General features: G+C 38.6%; 1 protein-coding gene across 3 annotated transcripts in view; it reads right to left on the reverse strand.

Annotated features, from left to right (window-relative positions):
* The window catches only part of ZNF106 (zinc finger protein 106), a 53,880-nt gene that overhangs the window by 24,650 nt on the left and 2,506 nt on the right, over positions 1-26,724 (reverse strand). For 2 of the 3 annotated variants that reach the window (XR_011568817.1, XM_070797338.1), the window contains 4 exons: positions 17,104-17,189; positions 12,090-12,151; positions 5,970-6,167; positions 548-2,728 (listed from right to left, as the gene is read on the reverse strand). Coding sequence is in view for 2 of the 3 variants with exons in the window: in XM_070797338.1 (XP_070653439.1) it covers positions 548-2,728; positions 5,970-6,167; positions 12,090-12,151; positions 17,104-17,157 (2,495 nt within the window). In the remaining variant the exon portion in view is untranslated. Of the gene's footprint in view, positions 1-547; positions 2,729-5,969; positions 6,168-12,089; positions 12,152-17,103; positions 17,190-26,724 lie in introns of those variants that run through there. The other variant, XM_070797339.1, reaches the window with a different exon arrangement.

Genomic DNA, 26,724 nt, shown 5'->3' on the forward strand with positions numbered 1-26,724 from the left:
AGCAAACCTATGTTGAACAATGCTTTCCCATTCAGAAAAGCTTAGTGCCTTAAAGTAAGGTGAACAGCCAAACTATTATTATGCAAGTACTCAGGAGAATGTATTTTGTGATCACAAATACAATGTCCACAGCAGATACAGAGAGATAACCATCTATCCGTTCTAAGTAAAAAGTAATGAGAAGTTGTATCTAAAAGTTGCATCACTCATTAAGATCTATAGTTAAATACAGGGCTACAGATAGACATCTTTGTCATGCTGTCACTTTATGGCTCCTATCACCAAAGTGATGGATTTCTAATGGTATTTTCCCCACTTCATTTCTCAGAAGTAGGTGTGTTTCTTTGTAACCTGAATTCCCTGCTAGGAAACACTTTATTCCACTTGTTATAGAGTAGCAGTCACTCTTGGATATTTAAACCAGACATCTACAACACATTTTTTTTGCAAACATTTAATTAAACTCAACAAGTAGAATTCTCTCGACCACAGCCAAAGGGTAAGTTTAAAAGAAAAAAGGAAATGGATACTGAAAAGAGGCACACACCTGGGTAAGCCTTTGCCTAGCTCTTGCTTTTTCTTGGTTACTTGCTGAATGACCTGTTCCCAGTTGACATTTCTTCGAGATGCATTTAGAATCTGTCGAAGGGTTGGCTTGAGCCCAGATTCCTTCTCTGTCTCACTCTTTCGATGACCACTGATATTGCGGATGCGGCGAGCACTATTGAGGTTTGGCTCAGGAAGGTGTGCTCCAGTTTTGCTCTTCAAGCTAATGTGCCGGGTTAGATCTCTCTGGAGTGAGGCAGGAAAGCCAAGCTTGCTTAGTTCAGGCAGGAGGGGGCCTGAGGGTTGACCTATATCACTTTTTTGAAGCTCGGCATCCAAGCTAGTACTCTCAAAGCCTTCAGTTTCGTAAGATTCATGAGATTTAACAGGGTCATCAACCTGTGCATCTTCTAGAGAGGTTTTCAAATCTAGCAGTAAACCAGACTGTGGGCTGGCTACAGATGTCATTTGTAACTCAGTTTCTTTTTGGTGAACTGCTGAGTTACATGGGGAAGTGGATGGTTTTCTAGATGTTTCCAGGTTTTGGTCATCCCCCCTTTTCTCATCAGCAGCAGGAGTACTGCAGGATAAAACTTCTGTAGTTGTCGAACCCAGGGTTTCGATTTTTGTCTCATGCTTTTCTGTGTCAGATATCTCTCCATCACTTTCATCTTCTAATGTCTGTACTTGAAATTCAATCTTCAAAGATCCTTTTTCAGACTCTTCTACATTTCTACTTGCTTTTGCATAATTCCTGGTCCTTTTAGAAGTGCTAAGTGGATTTTGCAATGTCTCATGACACTGCAGCACATCTTTGGCTTTCTGTAATGTATCACTTAAATTTTCATCAGAATCCCTTTGAGTTCCAAGTGAACTTTTATTATTTCCTTTTAAAACATGAGGACCTGAACTTCGCATTTTGGATATGCAAGAACTCTGATTATCTTCCACAGTGTGTTTAGCCAAAGGATTTGAGTGTTCCCCAGAGAAAAAAGAATTAATTTTGGTGTTTTTTGAGGGATTCTTTGAATCTTGCTTTTGAGGAACTGATTTGCTGCCTGGAGTTGGAAGGAATGGGGATTTTAATGATGGCATCTTATTTAAATTAGGCTCTTGTTCAGGTTTTTCTGTAATGGGGCATTCTCTCACTACCTCATAAGAAGCAGTGCAGTCAGAAGAGGCTTTGTGTTTAAGAGATTCAATATGTTTTTCCTTTTTTGTTTTCAGTTTTTGAGAATTATTTGTTTTATCATTTGGGGGCTCTTTTATTCCCGTGGTTATCAAGCTAAAATCAAAGAGAGGCTTATCTATCATTTCTGACTTGTTACCAGTGACTTCTTTCATTCCTGATTGTAAATCCAGAGTCTTCTGTGAAGGGTAAGGAGTCCAGCGATGGAGCTTTTCCCTTGCTACACTGCCACTCTTCCCACCAATTTTGGAAGTGAAGGTGTCTGTTTGTTTAGTGGTTTGGCTTTCTAGCTGCTCAAAATTGAAGTCAAGCAAGCCTTCTGAATGAAACTTACCACTTGCAAATCCTTCAGAAGGACCTCTGTATGTGGCAACCGCACCAACTTTGTCATTTTCTTGCCACTGCCACTTATACCTGTCTTGATTGTATTTGTTTGACTTAGATTTCGTATTCCATAGCATATTCATGTCTTCCATTTGACAGTTAGAATTTCTGTTTCTGCCCGGTTGAAATTTGTCTCCGGGGCCACTGTAATTCCAACTATTTGTACCACGTGCACTGGATTTCCAATTTCCGTTACTGCTGTTCATATGCCAACTGGAAAAGCCACCTGCTCCTTCAGAATGCCAACTGGAATTCCTTCCTGTACCATTATGATTCCAATCTACTGTCCCACTGTTTGAATGCCAACCACCTCCAGAATTACTATGGTTGTGAAACCAAGGTGAGGGACCTCCTGCACCACCATTATGCCACCCAGAACATCCTCTTGATCCACCATTATTCCTTGAAGAATGTGTGAAGCTGTTTTTCCTAGTGTTACTATAGCCATCTTTCTCCCACTTCCTGTCCCACTGAGGAGGTCCACGATGATGCCATGCTGGCTGGCTGTAGCTCTCTCTGTCTTGGTAAGGGATTCGGTCTTCTCGTCTCCATTGGGGTCGCCTGTCATCAGAGTTTATTTCTTGGCTGCTATTGGAAGGTTCATCTTTTCTAGAAGAAAAACAGTCTTTTATTAGTGATTTAAAGGAGTTCTCATGATTCCTTTAAAGGCATAACCCACCAAACGTGCCCTCTGCCTTCTTCCTCTGTCAGTTAGAATATGTAACTTAAGAGTATGTAATAGTCTTATTTTTATTTCAAATAGTGATTGTTTTCATATCTTTACATGATATAAACTTATATTTCACAATTTACTGATTTAAAATTAATATATTTATCAACCTCAAAATATTAAAAACTTGACACATTTATACTATCTTTCCTCTCCTGCTCCTGTTTTTCTTAGCATATTTGAGGATTGTTTTCCTATCATCCAATTATTTCTATATTATACAACTTTTAGAAAAGAGGAGCAAGTATACTTTGTAGCTATGGTTAATTATCATAGTTAACACAATTTATATCCAGCTGTTCTTAACACCATGATTTCTTCAATAGTTGGTTCTTTCTGAAAACCCAGTTTCTTAACCTATTTTAAATGGTAAGATTTTACTCTGCATAATAACTTTCATTAATAAACACTTTATCAAGTACACATTCAATGACTATTAGTAGTGAAAGAAAACTTTTATGCATAGATCCTGTTTCTGAAGGGCTTATAACCTAGCTAAGGAAATAAGTAAGGTCACAAACAGGAATAAAATAGCACATAACAAGCAAGTAGGATCCACAATAAATGCCCATAAGGAGTTTCATGAGCCAGAGGTTTTTAAAAGAAGCTACAGCTGTTTCAATTATTCATGTTAGACAAGAAGCCCACAGAAATGTGAATAAATTTAAGCAAACATCATGGGAATCGGCATAAAACCATTTTCCTTCAAAAAGTACCTATGTTTTCCCTAACTCAGTACTTCACAGGTGGTAAGGTGCTCAAAAAACAGAATAATATTAACTAAAATTACTGAGTACCTACTAATCATAAGGCATTTATTGCTAAACACTTCAAAGATTATCTCATTTAATTTTCACAACTCTGCAGCAAGCATTATTATTTCTACTTTTAGATATGGAAACTGAGGATTAGAGAGGTTAAATAACTTGCCTAGAGTAAGATACCTAGTTAGTGTTATGGCAGAAGTTTGAACTTTGGCAGTCTAACTCTAGAGCCCACATTCAAACTGAAGTATAGTTGATTTGTAATGTTATTTTTTACTATAAAGCAAAGTGATTGAGTTATATTTGTATACATACATATATATATTCTTTTTCATATTTTTTCCATTATGGTTTAACACAGGAGACTGCATAGTTTCCTATGCTACAGAGTAGGACTTTGTTTTTTATCTGTTTTATATGCAATACTTTGTATCTGCTAATCCCAAACTCCCAATCCATCTCTCCCCTATCCCCCTCCCCACTGGCAACTGTAAGTCTGTTTTGAGCCCATACTCTTGACCACTAGACCTTGATAGAATGAAAATCTCAAAAACTGAAGTTTGATAGAATGAAAATCTCGAAGTTTCTGCAAGTGGGTTCCCTCCTCTGAATCTGAACCTGACATAAATTTTAAACTCAGTACTGACTTGAATAGCTTCTAATGTCTCTAAGATTTGGACACAAATTGGAATTCTTCTGTTTTTCACTTTTAGGATAAAAGCTAATTCACCTTAAAGTTCAAACATCCACTTACATTATGAATTACAACTACTGCTAAACAGGAGATCCTAAGTCCCCAAGTGTTCCTACAGACACTTGGAAGATTTTTATATCACCATTAACCAATTTGCTTTTTTTGTTTCTAAGCTGAATGCAACTTCTGACATCCAAGGAGATCACTGACTAGGTCTACTAATATCATCCAGAAATGAGAATTTGGCAATAAGTCAGTCACAAAGTAAAATTCCTAGATTATCATGAATTGGCTAGGTCAGGGGGACAACAGTATGCAGCTAAACCCACAGCGCAAAAAGAATAATCTAAATTAAAAACCTCATGAAGGAAAAAAGAAAAAAACCTCATGAAGAAATAAGTAGATGATTTTATAAATATGTCACCAAAGAGGCTTATTAAAATAATCAAAGACTAGTGACTGTAATATGAATGTCGAATTTACTGAGAAGCTTTTACTCTCTGACTTAATGTTTAATCAGTTACACAGATAAGCTAATAATGGCACAAGAATGTTAGAACAAAAATAGAAGTTAGTCTTCTAGAGGCTCCAGCGCCCTAAAACAAGAGTAAACTGCAGCTATATAAAAGTAGTGAGAATGTCATTTGAAGGATAAACAACTAAACAATTTAAGTATCATGCTGCTATGGACATTTTAAAATGAAGAAAGTCCCTTTCAAAGACCTGTTCAAAAAGGTTTTAGCATACAGAATAACAACTACTACTTTTTTATATTCAAACTGCATTCTAACTGAAAATGAGATACAGATCAGGTATAACTAGTATTCAAGAAGAATCTTTAAAATTTGTGGAATCTGAAATGCTTTTTATCATGTTCTAGAACTTAAAAAAATCACCCCACTTCATAACTGGTTCTGTATCTTTTACTTATATCTGAAATTTTATGCTTCATTAAACTTTTCAGACCACGAATCAGTAAGGTTAAAATACAAAAGGCTAATAACTAAATTATAGCTGTAGGTATGAAACTATCTAGTACAAGCTATAAAACTTACATTGTTGAAATGATTCTGACACTGTCCAATATACAGCATAAATTTATTCAAGAAATATTTACTGAAGAAATTAATAATAAAAGGATAAATCAAACTTAGTAGAAGCACCATGTTAATTCACATTAGGTAAAACAATTTTTTCCTAAGGAATGAAATAAGAAATGCTATATAATATATTCAAATGAAACTTATTTACTAATATCTTTCCACTAGAAAATTCATGAACATGAATTTATTGGTACCCCCTCCGCAAATTGGAACTAATACAAACAATTCTAAACATAGTTATCAGCATGGTAAAAATTTCAGATATGTAACAGCTATGGCTAGTTTTTAGATAGGGTCAATACTGAGGTTTGTTTTTTTTTAAGGAGTTAATACAGTAGTTCAAGCAAGCATTCCATTGCATTTTAAGATTAAGATGGCAACTTCAAGGTAAACTTTAAGGTAAATCTGTGACACAACATTGCAAATCAATTAAAAATTAAATTAAATTTTAAAAAAAGATAAATCTGAATGCCACCAGCTGAAAAGAATGGAAATGGAAAATGTATTCTCTCCTACACAGTTTCACATAGGCTTTTAAAAATATCAAATTATTACTCACCGACTTTGTTCTTTCCTTTGTTTTATTAACTGAATGAGTTCCTTGTCAAAATAATCTTCCTCTTCTTCTTCCTTTCCATCATCTTCTCTTTCCTGGGCGTCAACATTATCTTTGTGCAACTGGCCAGAAATGTGCTTTGCATATGCAGAAAGACCTACTTCTGTAACCCCGCACACTCGGCACTCATGACTACTGTCCCTAGGGAAAGAGGGAGATGAGGGACATTCAATGCTCCCCACTGGCATGGCACACTCACCAGATCTGTTATAGTTTCCTCTGAAAGACACTGCACACTTTGGCACAGTGAAAAATTAGTGCTAATCAATCTCAATGCTCCTTTCATCACTTTTAATAAGTTTGTTCATAAGTTACTTTTGAAATGAATTAAAGATTCTTTTCCAGCAATCAAGAGGCAATACACTTCAGAATAATATAGTTTAGGAGAAATCTTCTTGAATTGCTGTACTTAAAACCTTGCCAGAGGAAACGTGGTGAAAGGGGAGGCAGGGCAGGGGGCTCAGAGCAAACAGAAGTTGCTCTGGAGCACACCCATGATGCCAACTGCACTCAGAAATCCTGGTGACAGAGCTCACATTTAATCTCTGGCTCAAAAGCTTTCTCCCAGTGAAAAGTAAGGGGTGGGGAAAAGAGTAGGAGGCAGAGCCAATCACAGCCTAGTAACTAAATCGGAACAGCTGGAGCTCTGCCTGGAATGTGAAGATTCCGGACTCCAGGACAAATGATAGGAGTAGTCTCAGCAAACTTTTTTGGTCTCGATGATACATGTGATCCACATTCTGCTTCAGAAGGGTTTATTTTAAAGGGAATGGAAAGCATTTCAGTTGTAGGAAGTTAACAGCTGTGCTAGGCAAATGGTTTTTCTCAGGTTTCAGAAAAGAACACCATTTAGAGAGATGTAAAATCAGGTTCTCAGTTAAGAAAGATAATTGAGCAGGGTTTTTCTTCTTTTACTTTACATACTTAATAATGTATCTCATATGTGGCCAGTTTAAGAAGCCAAAGTCTTGAATCAATGACCAGAGCTGCAGTAGATGAATAATTTAACTGCATTTTTAGCTTCCTGAGTTCCTTAATCAGCTCAGCTATCCATGCAGTCACTATGAGAAACATCAGAACACCATGGGTACATGTGTAATGAATAGACAGTAATGTCCACTCAATAATCCAAATTGGCTTATCTCTGTATCATTTGTCTTGGGTTAATACTAGTGATATTTTTGCACTTCCTATGCCATTCTATAAAAATACACAAACATATACACAAAAAGACGTGTTGTCTTTAATAAGATAGACACAGACACACACACACAACTCTGCTTCATCTTTCCCCTCAAGATCCATCCATACATGGGCAGAATTCAGCTAACCAGAAGAGACCCTCAAAGCCCCTCATTTACTAGAAGATGGTTTCTGTCACAGACCATCTGAACATTCATTTAAAAAAAAAGAAAAAACAACTTATCGAGCAACTACTAAATTCCAGGCAACAAACTAAGTATATGGTTAATGGTGACAAATTACAAATAAACTATGCCAAATAAATTAAAACAAAAAAAAAACCCACTGTTTTTTCACTCTGTACCTATCATGAAAAACATCTCAGAAAAATGGAGAAAATTCGTAAGCTTCTGTTTTATTTTTTTGACTTTGTAACTTAAATGCTCTGGATGTAAAATAGTCTAGGATGCTAACATTCATTTTAATGAGTTCTGACCAGATTCCTCGAATTACCCTGAATATCTATATACTAATTCCTTCTAATTCTCCAGGAACTTAAATATATTATTTTCAGAGAGTTTTCCACTGTACTTAACACAATTATATACTTTAAAAAAAGAAAAACCTCAACTTTCTCCAGTTTACCACACTCATCTCTCAAGCAACTAAGATTACGGTAGTTCATGAATGTTAACTTGTAACAAAAAGCAAGCCTTTTCTCACAGCAACAAAGAACGAACTTTAAAATGAATATATAAATATAAATCTATCCCCAAAGGGCAGTATCAGAACAATCTGAAGTGAAGTGAAGTGAAGTCACTCAGTCGTGTCCGGCTCTTTGCGACCCCATGGACTGGAGCCTACCAGGCTCCTCCCTCCATGGGATTCTCCAGGCAAGAGTACTGGAATGGGTTGCCAGTTCCTTCTCCAGGGGATCTTCCCCACCCAGGGATCGAGCCCGGGTCTCCTGCATTCCAGGCAGATGTTTTAACCTCTGAGCCACCAGGGAAGCCCAGAACAATCTGAAGACTGTAACAAATTTAGAATACATAATTTCCCCTATAATAACAACTCAGATCAACTCAATTTTCTGGTTAGAAAATCTTTTGGGCTTTAATCTCTCTACAATTGGAATGTGTTTTTAGTCCACTTTTCCACCTAAAAATTTATATAACACTAAACTGTATATTGCAGTACCAGGGACTTCTTTCTAAAAGGTATTCTTAAATAAAAACCCTGATTTTTTTCCTTACTTCTAAAATACAGAGGGTTTTTTTTTGGGGGGGGGGGCGCAACGGGGGGAGCTGTGCCTTATAGCTTGCAAGATCTTAGGTCCCTGACCAGGGATGGAACCCATGCCCCCTGCAGTGGAAGCCCTGAGTCCTAACCACTACACTGCCAAGGAATTCCTGCAGAGAATTTTTCATATGTCCAAACCATCAATATCCTTCTTTAAAAGACATAATTGGAAGACCACACTGACTTTTTAACTTATTAAGGAATGTAGACAGTAATTAACTCTTAAAAATAAATATTCATAACCACAAACCTAATTCACAATTTCCAAAGCACAATTATATGTTAGATATGCATCAAATACTCAAACACAGATATTTAAAACATTTTTGCTTTCATTGCCAGAAAGTGTATTAACCATAATTCTGAAGCTACATGAGAGAAAAATACCTCAAGATCCTACCCAGATTTGTATAGCAATAAGAGCAACATAAAGTTAACACTAAAAATAATTTATCAGAACACAGAAATCTCTAACATTTTTCTTACAAATGAAATCAAGTTTCTGGGGGTTTTTTCCTTTTTTAAGATAAACTTTACAAGAAACTTTATAAAGAGAAAAGAAAGAATTTACATTTATACAGGGAAAGAATAGGACAGAATGACCACATCTCGTGAAAATTCCAATGTGTCTGAGGTTAAGCATATTAATTACAATATGTATTCGTGCTTCCAAATAGGGTGTCTGGAAAATCACATGCTCTTTAAAGTTAATACCAAATAACATTTTAACAATGCTATTTTCCAATTCTTTATCAATAAACAGTTAAAATACTACTTCGTATAATATATAAAGTAATTGTTGGGAAAAAAGTACTGATGTACTTCCTGACTGCTGCTGCTGCTAAGTCATTTCAGTCGTGTCCGACTCTGTGCGACCCCAGAGACGGCAGCCCACCAGGCTCCCCCGTCCCTGGGATTCTCCAGGCAAGAGTACTGGAGTGGGGTGCCATTGCCTTCTCCGTACTTCCTGACTAATAAAGGCAATAGTTTTCCTCAGAGTGTTTAACAGAGGGCCCAAATTAGCTACATCCTGTTACCACACAATTTCCTCTCATACGTGAAAGGCAAAGCCTTCAGATATTCTATCCATAAGCGCCTCTTTATTAAGCTTGCTCTATCTATACCACAACAGCTGGTTGATAAATTAAGGTTTGTGCCATTTTAATAGTATCTATCTGTAAAAACTACTTACAGGCCATATAACTGAACAAGTACATTAGGAAAAAACAGGGAAATGTTCCAGATGTCTCCAATTGTGAACCAAATAAGGTACTCACTTCTCAGCTAGCCAGCATTCAAAATGTAAATAATATGCTCTTTACCTTTCTGTGTACGGCTCAGCTGGTAAAGAATCCGCCCGCAATGCAGGAGACCTGGGTTCGATCCCTGGTTTGGGAAGATCCCCTGGAGAAGAGAAAGACTACCCATTCTAGTATTCTGGCCTGGAGAATTCTGTGGACTGTATAGTCCATGGGGTCGCAAAGAGTCAGACACAACTGAGCAACTTTCACTTTACATTTCTTAATCAGATCACAACCAAAAATTAAGTGATACTTAACATCAGAAAGCCAATTCTTAAACATGAAATCCCGAGGAAATAATCACAAACTGAGGACAGGAAGAAAAAAGATGACTGATAACTATTTGTCCCTTTTGTACAAAATAGTGATGACTATTCGTTATGATAATAAATGTCCCAAGTCAGTAAATGATGTTTGAGATTCTGTTGTTTTTTTATAGCTTTGCCAGCTGTTTTTCCTGGCTACCTACTTGCCTTCTCCCTTATAATTTGTTACTGGCCAGAAACCCATACCAAACCTGCTTCCAAACCTGATAGCACCGTATCTAAAATATGAGTAAATTAAGTACCAAAGTGTCCTCCTCCAAATGAGTTTGGGTGCTAATGCTGACATTAATATTGTCAGTTCAGAGGCTTCAAATGCTTATTTCTTTATTATTTGACTATGTTCCAAATAACTGTAAACAGTAGACAAAATCTCCATGGCACAACTAAATTGACAAGTGGGAGGAGAGTGGAACAAGTTACAGAACAATACGTATATGGCATGTAGTTCAGTTCTATTAATAAGACAAAACAAAATCAAAACATATGTACACGAGTGTGAACATATGGATATAAATCTGTCTACATGCAGAGGAGAGGTTTGGATAGGGTATATACTACACTGTTGACTTTCCTCTAAGATTGGAGTAGGAAGATGGGGAGGGAGTGAAAGGGCCTCTACCTTCTTTACTCTTCATGATTCTGTATTGACTATGAACATGAATTTTAAGCTATCAAAAAGTTTTAAATGTTTTAATTAGCTGATTGGTGATTTTTTAATAAAACAAGGCATTCCTCTTAGAAAAAAATGGGCTTCTCTCCTAATGATTAGACTTACTGGCCTCATTTGTTTTATTTCATTTCATAACACAATACAGGTCACTGAGTAGCCTAGAAAAAGGTGAATTCCTGAAGGAAGTCTATGGGAAATGGGATCAAATAATTAAGACAACCCACAGATAGGTAATCAAAGGTTGACTGTATTTCATAGGTTCTGATGATAATGAATTAAAGATCATATATGTTCAAGATATTATAAGGGTTCTCCACACTAAATCTGAGTGAATATCTTTTTTTTTTTTTGATAGGTAAGAAGTGGGTTTGTTAGAGAGAAACATACTCCACAGAGTGTGGCCATCTCAGAGGGCAAGAAGCCTGAACACCTCTTTTACACTGCTGTGAAGACCTAAACTTCACAGTAAGGGACAGAGACCACAGAAAAATTCCTCTTACATGCTAAACAGATGCTGAAAGTTCAATAACATATTAATTTGCCCATACAACCTAAAACTATATTACTTAAAATACAGATAATTCCAAATGACCTAGGTTGGCATCTTGATCAAAGTCTGTAACCATTATTCATGGACTAAGGTATAATTCATATTTCTGTTTTCCAAAGTTTCTCTGTTCTATACTGTCTCCAAACTTAAAATTCACATACATTCAAAACATCAAAAAAAGGAAACTTAGTTGGGAAAAAAGACATGGAATATACATACATGTTACCTTAATATCTTAATTTCCTTAAACATCTCAAGCTTTAATTCACAAAACAGCATTCTTAAATACAGGTTTATACATGGATTTTATTTATACTAATGAGATTCAGTGCTATTTAGCAGACTTTGGACTTCTCAGACTATTCCAACAACCAGTAAAGGTTTATGGCATGTGATAATTTGCAAGCTGCTTAGGCAATAATATGAAATGCCCTAGCTGCAAAGCTGGTGTGCAGGAATGAGAAAGCTTACTAATGACAGAAGTAGCTCATCCCCACCCACCTTTGTCAAATCTATTTGCCAAAGTTGCTATGAATTCTACACATTTGAGATGTACAACAATTTATCCTTTTTGAATGAAACAAAACAAAACAAAAAGCTATTGTACCTATTGTTAATTCCAAAAGACAGTTCAAGGCCATAAGATAATATTCATTTTTGAAGCATTACTATAAAATAAACAGGCCCTCAGATTCCCCCACATCCACAAGTTTATGGAAGAGAAAGGTTCCATACCTGCCCTTCAGGTTCTCAAGTTCCCTGTGATGCAACATGCTCCGCATGTGTTCATCCATCTCCTTCAAAATTAGAGAAAGCAGATTAAACTAAGGGGGACTGCTTTGGAGAAAAAAATTTCTCTGCCCTATTCAATCAACAATCAGGGCTCAAGCTCCTTGTGTTAAAGTGCTGTTTGTGGTTTCTATTCACAATTCAATACTGAAAACAGTTCCTTATTAAGTAACTCTTTAGCCTGTTTTTGACATATTTTATTTTTAAATAAAGCAATAATTTTAAAAGACCTATTTAAGTGGCTTTCCAAAAAGGTTAGAAAGTTTATTGTATTTAGGAGGCAAAAGACTAAATAATAAACAAATAGGTAGAATTCTATCCCTTACAAAGTATTTACTTAAGTTTATTAAAAAAACAACAACAAAAATGCCTGAAATCACATAACTTCTCAACTACTTGGCTACTTTTCTTCATACTCTCTTTCCCCACTCAACTGACAGTTTCACAAGAGTATGGTATAATTCTTATCCATGTCTTGGCCGGGGCCTGACATACAGTTATTAATATCAGCTGAATGAACAGATGGATACATCAATTCTAGACAGAAGTTACAGACATAAGGGAATTTTCCTATGGTAGATCAAGATTTTAAAAATGCCTTGAACACAGCAGTTCTATCATGGCTTCATTTTCACTACCCACTCCCTTGCCTACAACAACTGATGTGTTTGGTTCCAATGAAAAGTTTGAGAATGTACTAGATTCCTCCCCCCATCCCCATCCCACTGGGAAGGAAACAAAATCTATGCCAAGAGTTTCCATTTAAATGTGCAAGTGTGACACACACACTCACACACCTCAAAAAACTCAAAGTTGTAAATGTCGGTCTCTCTGTCACACAAAATATATATATAGCCAGTATGTCATAATTAGAGAATGGCTGTTTACAAATATAAAACTGGCTCAGACGGTAAAGAATCCTCCTGCAGTGTGCAAGACCTGGGTTTGATCCCTGGGTCACAAAGATCCCCTGGAGAAGGGAATTGTAACCCACTATAGTATTCCTTCCAGGACGGAGGAGCCTAGTATCCATGGGGTCACAAAGAGTCAGACACGACTGAGTGACTTTACTTCACTTTTCACAGTATTCCTGCCCAGAGAATTCCACGGACAGAGGAGGCTGGTGGGCTTGAGTCCATGGGGTCCCAAAGAGCCGGACATGTCTGAGTGACTAATACACACATACAGGTTGAATATTACTATTAACTCTGCCCTGTGCTAAGTGTCTCAAACATTTTTTCACTTGAACCACAAAACACTGCTAAGGTAGGATTATTAACGTCATAACGACACAAGGATACAGAGAAGCTAACTTGTTTATTCACCAAATATTTATCAAGTGCTTCTCAGGTGTTAAGTACAAAGCTAGGCATTAAAAGGATAAATGTGAAAATATTCAGCCGTGCCCTTGCAGAGTCAGATTATCAAGTGGTGAAACTAGGAGTCAAACTCTGGCAGATCTGACAACAAAGCCAATGTTTCAAAGATCATGCCACCTAGTGCATTGAGGTATTTTTATTATATACAGTTCATTTGTGAAAAATGTACAACTATTCTGTAAGTTATCTATATACAGTGATATACAGTGTTGTGATTCAAAACACTTCCTTTAAATGGCAATCTTATTGAAGACGATCACCATTCCCTTCCTATCGCTACAAATGCTTTATCCAGAGGGGATACTTTTACACAAGATTGGCCATTACATGCTAGCTACAACTGACTGCCATTAACCAGAATGAACAATTAAAGAGCTGCAAACTGAGTGGATTTAGTGACAGGATAGAGAATGAACAAATCCAAGAACAATATACAACATCTGCTCTAATCCCTATGCTTCTTGCTGTTCAGTTTCTGTTTTCTCTTGTTCAATTTTTCCTTAGACTAAACATAAGACAAATCTCCTTTTCTTGAGCGATATTTAAGTGGGTCTGTTTCTTGCAATGAAACCATTCCTAACCAAAAGAGTATTAATTGAAATGGGTTATTCTCACTGATGTAAAAACCAATTCTATATTCTATTTCAGTAATAAAACATGTTATCGTTCAAAACTAGTTTTAAGGAGACGTTTTTTTTTTGGCTATGACACATGGCTTATGGGATCTTAGTTCACTGATCAGGGATGGAACCCCTGCCCTCTGCAGTGGAACCACAGAGTCTCAACCACTGGAGGCCAGGGAGGTCCTTAACGTAACTTTTGATTGTCTAGAATACTTCAATAATCTGTTTCTGAATTTACATGTGAAATCCTCGCCCATCCTGCTCCAAGCAAAGAATGCAAATAATGAGACAACTTGAGTTTTCAAAATAACTGGGAAATACCTACAGACACAGCTCCAAATGCATACCTGCAGATGTACCAAGCTTCTATTTAGTTCCTCTTATCAGTGTATGTTTTTAAAAGGAGGAGGAAGTCGGGGGCTGGGATTTTGGGTTGAACAAATTTGGAAAACATGAGTAACACAAAAATATTTTTAAATTCCGGGGCTTCTCAGACTTTCATAAGCTAAGAAACATCAGGATACTCAGGGATGTAACATACAGTAACCCTAGATTCTTTTCTCCTCCTGAGTGTATTTGGAGCAATCATGTGTGTGTGGGTGCTAAGTCTGACTCTTTTGCAACCCCATGGACTGTAGCCCGCCAGGCTTCTCTGTCTGGTATTTTCCGCTCAGAATACTAGAGTGGGTTGCCATTTCTTCCTCCAGGGGATCTTCCCAACCCAGGGATTGAACCTGTGTCTCCTGCATTGGCAGGCTGATTCTTATCACTGAGCCACCTGGAGCAACCATGGTAATACTATAATAGTTTGGGAAACTAGAGGAAAGTACATCAACATAAGTTGTTCTTAATCTCTCTGAGTTTATCCCTTTCAGTTTACCCATTAACTTCTTAACATTTAAATATCTTAACATTTAAATCATGCCATTCCCTTGCTTAAAAAAACTACTGTTGGCTTTCCCTAAGGCAGGAGATTTAACTACTCAGCTCTTATTTATTATGACCCATGGAAAAATATGAAGAGACAAAATATGTTTTAATCCAGAGTAGAAGAAATGCCAAAAAGACTTAAAATAGAAAAGTTGTGAGATATAACACGATAGGCCACAGACTCCACACAAGCCTGACACCACACCTCTGAGTAGCTGCCTATCCATCTCACATCTTCTCATCTTCCCTTCTCCCTCTAATCTAAAAGTAGGCATCAGTCAGTCAGTTCAGTTGCTCAGTCGTGTCCAACTTTTTGTGACCCCATGAACCACAGCATGTCAGGCCTCCCATCACCAACTCCCAGAGTCTACCCAAACCCATGTTCATTGAGTCGGTGATGCCATCCAACCATCTTATCCTCTGTTGTGCCCTTCTCCTCCTGCCCTCAATCTTTCCCAGCATCCGGGTATTTTCAAATGAGTCAGCTCTTTGCATCAGGTGGCCAAAGTATTGGAGTTTCAGCTTCAACATCAGTCCTTCCAATGAACACTCAGGACTGATCTTTAGGATGGACTGCTTGGATCTCCTTGTAGTCCAGGGGACTCTCAGGAGTCTTCTCCAACACCACAGTTCAAAAGCATCAATTCTTCGGCACTCAGCTTTCTCTGTAGTCCAACTCTCACATCCATACATGACTACTGGAAAAACCATAGCCTTGACTAGATGGATCTTTGTTGGCAAAGTAATGTCTCTCCTTTTTAATATGCTGTCTAGGTTGGTCATAACTTGCCTTTCAAGGAGTAAGTGTCTTTTAATTTCCTGGCTGCAATCACCATCTGCAGTGATTTTGGACCCAGAAAAATAAAGTCAGCCACTGTTTCAACTGTTTCCCCATCTATTTGCCATGAAGTGAAGTAGGCATAAAAAATTTTTATTCATTGAAAATTTGAGTAAACCTGGTCTAAATTTTTAAAATTAGAAAAGCAGTTCTTTTACATTTGTAAAGGGAGCAAGTATATTACTAAACATGATTTAAAAATCTCAGCTGAGTTTCCCAACACTAATTGAAATCCTAAATAGGGAAAAAGAAAAAAATTCTTCACCCAGCCTACTAAATGGATCACAATCAAACTTCTCAGTGGGGCAATCAACACTGTTTATCAACTATCTTCACTTAATTTATAAATTAAATTGTAGTCCTATTATTTCCAGGATGAAACTGTTTTAGTCAGATAAGCCTTTTTACCTATTCCTAGAGCTGTTATACTCCATTCTACCGCTGAATCTTTGTATTTTTCTTCCACCTAAAATGCCTCTTCTCCATTTCTTGTAAGCCATTTCACTCCCAAACATCTTTCACTCAGACTTGTCTGGCTAACCTCACTCATGATAACTTTCCTAGTTCTCTGTATATCCAATGGCAATCAAGAACATCTTAAAAGCATAGAGGGAAAGTTCTTCAGTATTTAAGCTAGATGAATTCTTGGAAAGCAAAACAAGAGGCAGGGGGTGGCGGGGGGCGGCAAAATATGAGACAAATTGCAGACAATTTCCTTAAAGCACAGGTAAATTCTTTTAGTTTTTAAAACAGTGTTTTTCTTTGAGCAACATCCCCACCTTGTGGATGTCTGACGATATAGTTAGAACCACTGCTGCTGTGCTGTGCTTCCCACAAGCACAGGCAGAGAACTCACAGGCTACAAATCCATGCCATTCCCTTAGCTAATCAGAAAGCTGTTACAATCTCAGCATGAATTTTAATGTATTTTCTCTGTAACTGGTTACTAGATGAATTTCTCTTTATCATACTGTTGAGTATCTTCAAATTCCATGTAGAGGTTTAATAATATAGTTACTGTCTTCATAAGGCAGTAATGAGAAAGAAACCAGTGAAATAAGACTAAGGTTTAGGAAAGAAGCATAAACGAGATGTTGTTAAAAGCATTTACTCATCTATAAATTCCACATGGTGTCTCTGAAAAAATGATCAGTCATAAAAGCCTCAGATTCTCTCTCTTCTATGATTACCTTTTTTGAGCTGTACACAATGTGGCACAATATGCATTTTCGTTCTCGTACCATAGTGACCAGATCTGAAGCACTCAACGTCACACCTGCAATGAGGAAGTAACATTTAGTAACATTTTCTTCCCAGATGTCTTGAGTTTCATCTTAACATAGCCCAATATACAAGTCCTGCATCTCCCTCACCTCCACCCTGCTCCTACCCCAGTCTACCCATCTTGGTAGATGAAAATTACAATGCTACAGGACCCCAGGGCAAAAACTTTGGGAGCCATCCTGGATCCCACCTTCTCATCCCATATTCACCCAATCCTGCCGGTCCCATCTTGAAGTACATCCAAAATCTAGCCACTCCTCACAGCTCAGCACATTCATCACCTCCCATGGCACCAGTCCACTGACCTGACTCCCTATTTCCACTCTTGTCTATACTCTCACGATCCATTCTCAAAGCAGGAATCAAAGATTCTCAGAATGGGATTTTAAAATTTAAGTTAGATCACTTAGGGCTTCCCTGGTAGCTCAGCTGGTAAAGAAACTGCCTGCAATGCAGGAGACCCCAGTTCAGCTCCTGGGTTGGGAAGTTCCCCTGAAGAAGGGATAGGCTACCCACTCCAGTATTCTTGGGCTTCCCTGGTGGCTCAGATGGTAAAGTATCTGCCTGCAATGTGGGAGACCTGGGTTTCATCCCTGGATTGGGAAGATTCCCTGGAGGACAGCATGGATGACCTGACTCTCTATTTTCACTTTTGTCTATCCTCACAATGATCTATTCTCAAATCAGCAACCAAAGATTTTCAGTTCAGTTCAGTCACTCACTCGTGTCTGACTCTCTGTGACCCCATGGACTGCAGCACACCAGGCTTCCCTGTCCATCATCAACTCTCGGAGGTTGCTCAAACTCATGTTCACTGAGTCGGTGATGCCATCCAACCATCTCATCCTCTCTCGTCCCCTTCGCCTCCTGCCTTCAATCCTTCCCAGCATCAGGGGCTTTTCCAATGAGTCAGTTCTTTGCATCAGACGGCCAAAGGACTGGAGTTTCAGCTTCAGCATCAGACTTTCCAATGAACAGTCAGGACTGATTTTCTTTAGGATTAATTGGTTTGATCTCCTTGCAGTCCAAGGGACTCTGAGGAGTCTTCTCCAACACCACAGTTCAAAAGCATCAGTTGTTCGGCACTCAGCTTTCTTTATGGTCCAACTCTCACATCCATACATGACTACTGGAAAAACCATAGCTTTGACTAGATGGACCTTTGCTGGCAAAGTAATGTCTCTGCTTTTTAATATACTGTCTAGGTTGGTCATAGCTTTTCTTCCAAGGAGCAAGCTATTAATTTCATGGCTGCAGTCACCATCTGCAGTGATTTTGGAGCCCCCCAAAATAAAGTCTCTGTTATTTATAAAGGAACTGTTTCCAGTGTTTCCCCATCTATTTGCCACGAAGTTATGTGGAACTCTTTTAAAATTTAAGTCAGGTCATTTAACTCCTCTGCTCAGAATCTTCCAACAGATGTCCGTCTCACTTATAGAAAATACAGAGTCCTTTGTCACGGGATGCAAAATCCGTTTCTCTCTCACGCTCTGACTCCATGTCCTATCACTCTCCCTACAGTGCTCCATTCAAGTTACACTGCCCTCCTTCCTTCTGTTCCTTGATCATACTAGGGATTTCCCCACCTGTGGCTTTCTATATGTCCTGTTTTCTCTGCCTGGAATAGTCTTCCTTCAGATATACTTATGGTTCTCATGGATCACTCCCTCACAGTTGCCTTATCGGGGAGGCCTTCCCTGTCCTCCTATAGAATTGTACTTCCTGCCCCCCATTTCTTCTATCCCCCTAATAACCTTCTTAATTTTTTACTTTTTAGTAGTACAATTGGAGAAGGCAATGGCAACCCACTCCAGGACTCTTGCCTAGAAAATCCCATGGACGGAGGAGCCTGGTAGGCTGGTAGGCCTGGTAGGCAAAGAGTTGGACATGACCGAGCGACTTCCCTTTCAGTTTTCATTTTCATGCATTGGAGAAGGAAATGGCAACCCACTCCAGTGTTCTTGCCTGGAGAATCCCAGGGATGGGGGAGCCTGGTGGGCTGCCGTCTATGGGGTCGCACAGAGTCTGACACAACTGAAATGACGCAGCAGCAGCAGCAGCAGTAGTAGTACAATGGTAGACAGCTTCCAAAGATGGCCACAACATTATTCCCCACCCCACGTTCTCTTTTGCGATGTGACTTTGTCACCACTGCCCATCAAAAGGTAGAGTCCGTCTCCGTGACCTGTTTTGACCAATAAAATACAATGGAAGTGACAATGCAATTTTGGAGGTCAGGCCTTAAAAAATCTGCAGCTTCGGCCTTTGCACAATGGGAACACTTCCTCTTAGAACCCAGACACATGGAGAGGCCAAAAGGAAAAAAACTGAGGGCACAGCTGAGCACCCAAACAACCAGCGCCATTTGACAGTCATGTTGGGCCCTCCAGGTCCAGCTGCCAATGAGGTATCCCAAGTGAGACCAGTTAAAGAACCAGGCAAATGAGCCCTTTTCAACCCAAAGAATTGTAAGAATCAATAAAATAACTGTTTCAAGTCAGGAATTTCACAATAGCTTGTTAAACAGCAAGAAATACCTGAAACAAGCATCTTTTTCTCTGTATCCCCAATTACAAATTAAGTTCCACAAGAACAAAGACTGTATACTTAATTCACTAGTACAGGTCTAACACTGAAAACAGTGTCTGGCATACTGTTGGCATTCTGTAATTATTTACTGAATTGTTCCAAACAGGATTATCTTGGGTTATTAAATATGAGTCAGAGATAACTGGATAAATAATGAGGTTTGGATTAAGACCAGAAGGGTCTCTACAACCCTCCAGCACTATCATACTTTCTTCCTGCATCTCTGCAAGGATGCCCTACCTGAGAATTTAATTCCACTCCCCAAGCAAACTTATTTTTCTCTCCACACATACAATACCAAACTCTATTTAATAGAGTTATTGGCATCCTCTCTGGGCTTTAAGTTCCTTATGGGACTTAAAACTGTGAGGTAATGAAGTTATAAACTACCCTAATTTAATCTGTAACGCCCTAGACAACATGGTGAAAGAACCAAGGAAAAAGAAGCCTAAAGGTCCTCTACTTCTCTTGACACACAGTAGTTTCCTTCTATTGCAACCCACTCCATACCACTACTGAATGTCTGAAATAATTATACTCAATAACAAAGTATCAAAACAAAAACGTAGGATAAAATTGTGAACATTTGAGAAAGCTGAATGTCAACTAGCTATTAAAACAAAGAAATATACCATCATGGATAGATATAGTACTATTTATGCCTTCAATATTACTAATTTATCCTAAATCTCAAAATTAACACAAACCACTCTAGTGCTAAGTGTCAAAGCATAATTCAGTTCAGCAGCTCAGTTGTGTCTGACTCTTTACAACCCCATGAATCACAGCACGCCCAGGCCGCCCTGTCTATCACCATCTCCCGGAGTTTACTCAAACTCACATCCATCGAGTCGGTGATGCCATTCAGCCATCTCATCCTCTGTCATCCCCTTTTCCTCCTGCCTCCAATCCCCGCCAGCATCAGAGTCTTTTCCAATGAGTCAACTCTTCGCATGAGGTGGCCAAAGTACTGGAGGTTCAGCTTGAGCATCATTCCTTCCAAAGAACACCCAGGACTGATCTCCTTTAGAATGGACTGGTTGGATCTCCTTGCAGTCCAAGGGACTCTCAAGAGTCTTCTCCAACACCACAGTTCAAAAGCATCAATTCTTTGGCGTTCAGCTTTCTTCACAGTCCAACTCTCACATCCATACATGACCACTGGAAAAACCACAGCCTTGACTAGATGGACCTTTGTTGGCAAAGTAATGTCTCTGCTTTTCAATATGCTATCTAGGTTGGTCATAACTTTTCTTCCAAGGAGTAAGTGTCTTTTAATTTCATGGCTGCAATCACCACCTGCAGTGATTTTGGAGCCCCCCAAAATAAAGTCTGACACTGTTTCCCCATTTATTTCCTGTGAAGTGATGGGACCAGATGCCATGATCTTAGTCGTCTGAATGTTGAGCTTTAAGCCCAGTTTTTCACTCTCCTCTTTCACTTTCATCAAGAGGCTTTTTAGTTCCTCTTCACTTTCTGCCGTAACGGTGGTATCATCTGCATATCTGAGGTTATTGATATTTCTCCCGGCAATCTTGATTCCAGCTTGTGCTTCTTCCAGCCCAGCATTTCTCATGATGTACTCTGCATATAAGTTAAATAAGCAGGGTGACAATATACAGCCTTGACGTACTCCTTTTCCTATTTGGAACCAGTCCGTTGTTCCATGTCCAGTTCTAACTGTTGCTTCCTGACCTGCATATAGGTTTCCCAAGATCATAGTTATTCTTCTAAGTCTTAACATTTACTTTAATTAGTATTTACAAGCACTATTTTGTTATTTCGTTCAGCAAGCATTGTTCTAGGATTTGCATAAACAGTGATAAAGATGATCTAGCCAGAAATGTTTTTAATACTGCTTCAAATTATTACCCATTAAAGCAAAACAGAAACTTGGAAGCAATAAAATCCATGAAAAAGATTTTCTGGCACAAGCAACAGTTCATTTTCCTTTTTAAGAGCTTCACGTTTCTAACTTGCATAGATTAAGTTTCATTTTTGTAAAAATTGCAACTTTCATAAAGAAGCAAAAAAGTGTAAACTGCTAACAAAGTATTTAATTACTAAGAAGGACCTTGTATTTAAAAACACGGAGTTGATGTGCTGCTGCTAAGTCGGTTCAGTCGTGTCTGACTCTGTGTGACCCCATAGATGGCAGCCCACCAGGCTCCGCCATCCCTGGGATTCTCCAGGCAAGAACACTGGAGTGGGTTGCCATTTCCTTCTCCAATGCATGAAAGTGAAAAGTGAAAGTGAAGTCACTCAGTCGTGTCCGACTCTGTGACCCCATGGACTGCAGCCTACCAGGCTCCTCTGTCCATGGGATTTTCCAGGCCAAGAGTCCTACAGTGGGCTGCCATTGTCTTCTCCAGGGTTGATATGATTCCAGCTAAAAAGACAAAAGCATTTTAATTTGCACATCCCTGACCTGGATAAAAATATAATTTCCATTACAGTTTCTAAAATACTGAAATTAACTCACAGCCTTCCATTTGGGAACCACTGTGGAGAAAGCAATGGCACCCCACTCCAGGACTCTTGCCTGGAGAATCCCAGGGACGGGGGAGCCTGGTAGGCTGCAGTCCATGGGATCAAAAAGAGTCGGACACAACTGAGCAACTTCACTTTCTCTTTTCACTTTCATGCACTGGAGAAGGAAATGGCAACCCACTCCAGTGTTCTTGCTTGGAGAATCCCAGGGATGGCGGAGCCTGGTGGGCTGCCATCTATGGGGTTTCACAGAGTTGGACGAGACTGAAGCGACTTAGCAGCAGCAGCAGCTCTCTTTAAAGGGCTTAACAAGGATTAGAAGCCAAGGAAATAGAAACCATCCAACTCTGCAATCTCAAAATGCTTGAGAAGTTACATTATACAGGTCAAGTAAGTGTGAATAAACAACTGCTGTCCTCACTTGGACCACCTTATATTTCCCCATATCACTTAAATATATTATGTAATCTTTCAAATTTTCTCCAATTATGAGAATTACCTGAAATATTTCTTAGTCATAAGTTTAAAAGTTAAAAAAATCCACTTTGGCCACCTCATGTGAAGAGTTGACTCATTGGAAAAGACTCTGATGCTGGGAGGGATTGGGGGCAGGAGGAGGAGGAGACGACAGAGGGTGAGATGGCTGGATGGCATCACTGACTCGATGGACGTGAGTCTGAGTGAACTCCGGGAGTTGGTGATGGACAGGGAGGCCTGGCGTGCTGTGATTCGTGGGGTCGCAGAGTCCGATAGGACTGAGTGACTGATCTGATCTGATCTATGTTACCTTTTCTCAACATCTTGATTACTATCCTAATACAATTATCATTCCCATAGGCAAAAACATATTAGATTCTTTCCTTTCAGTTTCTCATATTTAGTCAACAAATCCTGACAGATTTCAATTTTTAAATTTTTTTTATATACTCTTCAATGTGATAAACCTGTGTGAACTTATTTCTATTCTTCTCCCTTCCCCCAACTGCTATACTCACTAACATTTCCTGCCCTAACTCCTGCTCCCAATATATGAACAAGTTTTAAATCAAAGCAGTTCATTAGAATCACCTACATAGCTTATCAATAAAAAGAAATACAGCTGTTAAGGCAGAGCAGAACTATTACTGCATTAGAGTCTCCAGACATTCCATTCTGCACTTCCCCATGCTCTCCCCATCCTTCTACTAGTCACTCAAAAGTGACTTAAACTGGTAAGCAAGTCAGCCTTTAAGTAATCACTATCTCATAACACTGTAGTCCATCTCAAACATCAGTATCAGATTATTCCTCTATATATTTATGAAACTCAAGGCTGGAAAACATCATTTAGTATCAAAGAACTTTATCTGAAATATTTTCACATTATTCCATTTAACTGTTAAAAAAACCTGCTGTGTAAGTAATAACAGGTTGTTTGATGGTGGGTATGTCTGATCTCCCTGACCTTACCATGAGGAAGGAATCTGTCTTTTCATATACCTATAAATATAGGTTACAATTAAGCACAGTAGTACTTAAGATATTTCAACTTTGATATAAAGCCAAATGACAATACTACACTGTAAAATGCTGAAGATCAAAAGTGTAATTATTGGTCTCTTGGGATAGGGGGACTGGTGCTCAAGTTAGAATCCCTTTTCTGAATTCCACAGATAACTTTCTGCATCTCCCCATTAACCCCAAAAGAAAACTAACGGACTTCTGGTGATCAAGACAGAATAACAGAGAGACAGTGTTCTGTGACAGAACAAGTTTCTGCCATTACCCCTAGGTTGGCCAGTTTACAGATCAAAGACGTGACTGGCACTTCCAAAAAGTCCTCACTTTGTTGAGTAGGACTCCCCAGAAAGTTTCAAGGCTCCTAGCTAAGGAAGGGTTTTAGTAAGCTGACAAGAAAGGTCAGGAAGTATTTGGGGGCACAGGAACCTATAACCACAACTTTCAAAGGCTGTCCTATTTACTAGGTCTGAGTTCTAGCTGGCTCTTGTTTCCCAAGGTTAAGTGACTAGTGGTTTCCTGAATCCAGTATATTTGATGGAGCATAAGCTCATAAGAATTTACTAGCATTCTTATATTATCTGCCCTAACACAACACACAGAATTTACTAGCATTCTTATATTATCTGCCCTAACACAACACACAGCAGGAAAAGATATATATATATCTCAACCACTCTTTATGAAAACACAGGGTTAAAACAAAAACAGGAAGTTAAGGCTGTTACCCAGGAAAAGTGATTCAAAGTCAAGCATCCTATTAATGAAGCTGTTCAGATTGCCTATCACCGGGCAAGAAAATGGACAGGACAGACCACAATCTGATTCTTTATCTCAGAATCAGAACTATGATCAGATTCCAATACTTGTCAGTTCTGGAACTTGGAAGTATTATGTCCTAGAGGGAAAAATAACTGAGAAAGAAAACGGGGAAACGTCAACTCTAACAAAGTAATAAAAATGCTATCTAAAGTTACCATCACGTAACAGAGTAGGTCATAAGATAACTTATACAAACACTGTTTTAAAAGTTTAACTGGGTGGCTTGTTGCATTTATTTAATAGTTTTAAAAGTTTTCTTTTCAGCCCACCTGGGCTTCCCAGGCAGCACATTGGTAAAGAATCCACCTGCCAACAGAGGCAATGTGGGTTTGACCCCTAGGTGGGGGAAGATCCCCTGGAGGAGGAAATGGCAACCCACTCCAGTATTCTTGCCTGGAAAATTCTATGGACACAGGAGGCTGATGGGCTACAGTCCATGGGATTGCAAAGAGTTGGACATGACTGAGGGACTAACATTTAAAAAGTTTGCATTCCTGTATTCATCATTTATATATATATACACACATATATATAATATATATTATATATATAATATATATAATAATATAATGTAATATATATACATATATTATATATATGTATATATATATCTCTCTCTCTCAAAGCAACCCAAAAGATCCACATAGCAATTTAAAGTTCTATAACATGAATTATAATCACTGCAAGCTGAGGGAGCCTTGATAATTGTTTACCATTCTTCTCAAAAAGCTTTGTTGTTCTCCATGCATCTTACTGCTAACGGTTCATTCAATAATTTTCATCCACTTTATACAAGTATGATTATAACAGCAATTGTTTTCATAATTCTTCTTACAAAATCTTTTAAGTTAATGGGTGATCATACGACAATATTGGTGTAATGTGTAATACAGTAAAGCATTCACTTTTGTAGTTTTAATTGATGTTAATAGCTTTCTAAATGCCTTTGTCTTGTATTTTAAAAAATGATTAAGTCTCTGAAAAGGTCACCATATATTTTAGTATATTTTAAGAAGGCTTCCCTGGTGGCTCAGAGGTTAAAGCGTCTGCCTGCAATGTGGGAGACCTGGGTTCGATCCCTGGGTTGGGAAGATTCCCTGGAGAAGGAAATGGCAACCCACTCCAGTATTCTTGCCTGGAGAATCCCATGGACGGAGGAGCCTGGTGGGCTACAGTCCATGGGGTCGCAAAGAGTGGTCAGACACGACTGAGTGACTTCACTTTCAAAGCAGTGGTTTAAAGGGTTTCCCCAAGTGGAGCTAGTTGTGAAGAATCCACCTGCCAATGTAGGAGATAATAAGAGGTGCAGGATTGATTCCTGGGTTGGGAAGATCCCCTGGAGAAGGGAATGGCTACCCACTCTAGTATTCTTGCCCAGAGAATCCCAGGGACAGAGAAGCCTGACTAGTCCAAAGGATTGCACAGAGTCAGATACCACTGGAGCGACTTAGCAGGAACACACAAAGTAGTGGTATCTGCAAATTTAGTTTACTAAAAGTTCACATGCATTCTGGAATGAGGCAATGACATATCCAAAATCTCAGCAATGTAGTAAAAAATATGTTTAGACAAAAATTAGCTGCTGTTCAAAAGTACAGTATTCCAAGAGCTTGAAAAATTTTCCAGGCTCAAACTTAGCTTAAAAGTATCAGCCTAAAAAGAATACCTGTATAATATATCCTCCTAAGTGGTCTAACTGGTTCCAAATAGGAAAAGGAGTACGTCAAAGCTGTATATTGTCACCCACCTTATTTAACTTATATGCAGAATATATCATGAGAAACGCTGGGCTAGAAGAAGCACAAGCTGGAATCAAGATTGCCGGGAGAAATATCAATAATCTCAGACACACCACCCTTATGGGTGAAAGAGGAAAAAGAAAGTGAAGTGAAGAGAAAAAAAGAAAGAAGTGAAAGAAAGTGAAGAGGAACTAAAAAGCCTCTTGATGAAAGTTAAAGAGAGTGAAAAAGTAGGCTTAAAGCTCAACATTCAGACGACTAAGATCATGGCATCTAGTCCCATCACTGCATGGGAAATAGATGAGGAAACAGTGCAAACAGTGCTGACTTTATTTTGGGGGGCTCCAAAATCACAGCAGACGGTGGCTGCAGCCATGAAATTAAAAGACG

Source organism: Bos indicus, chromosome 10 (assembly GCF_029378745.1).
Source record: "Bos indicus isolate NIAB-ARS_2022 breed Sahiwal x Tharparkar chromosome 10, NIAB-ARS_B.indTharparkar_mat_pri_1.0, whole genome shotgun sequence".
NCBI lineage: Eukaryota > Metazoa > Chordata > Mammalia > Artiodactyla > Bovidae > Bos > Bos indicus.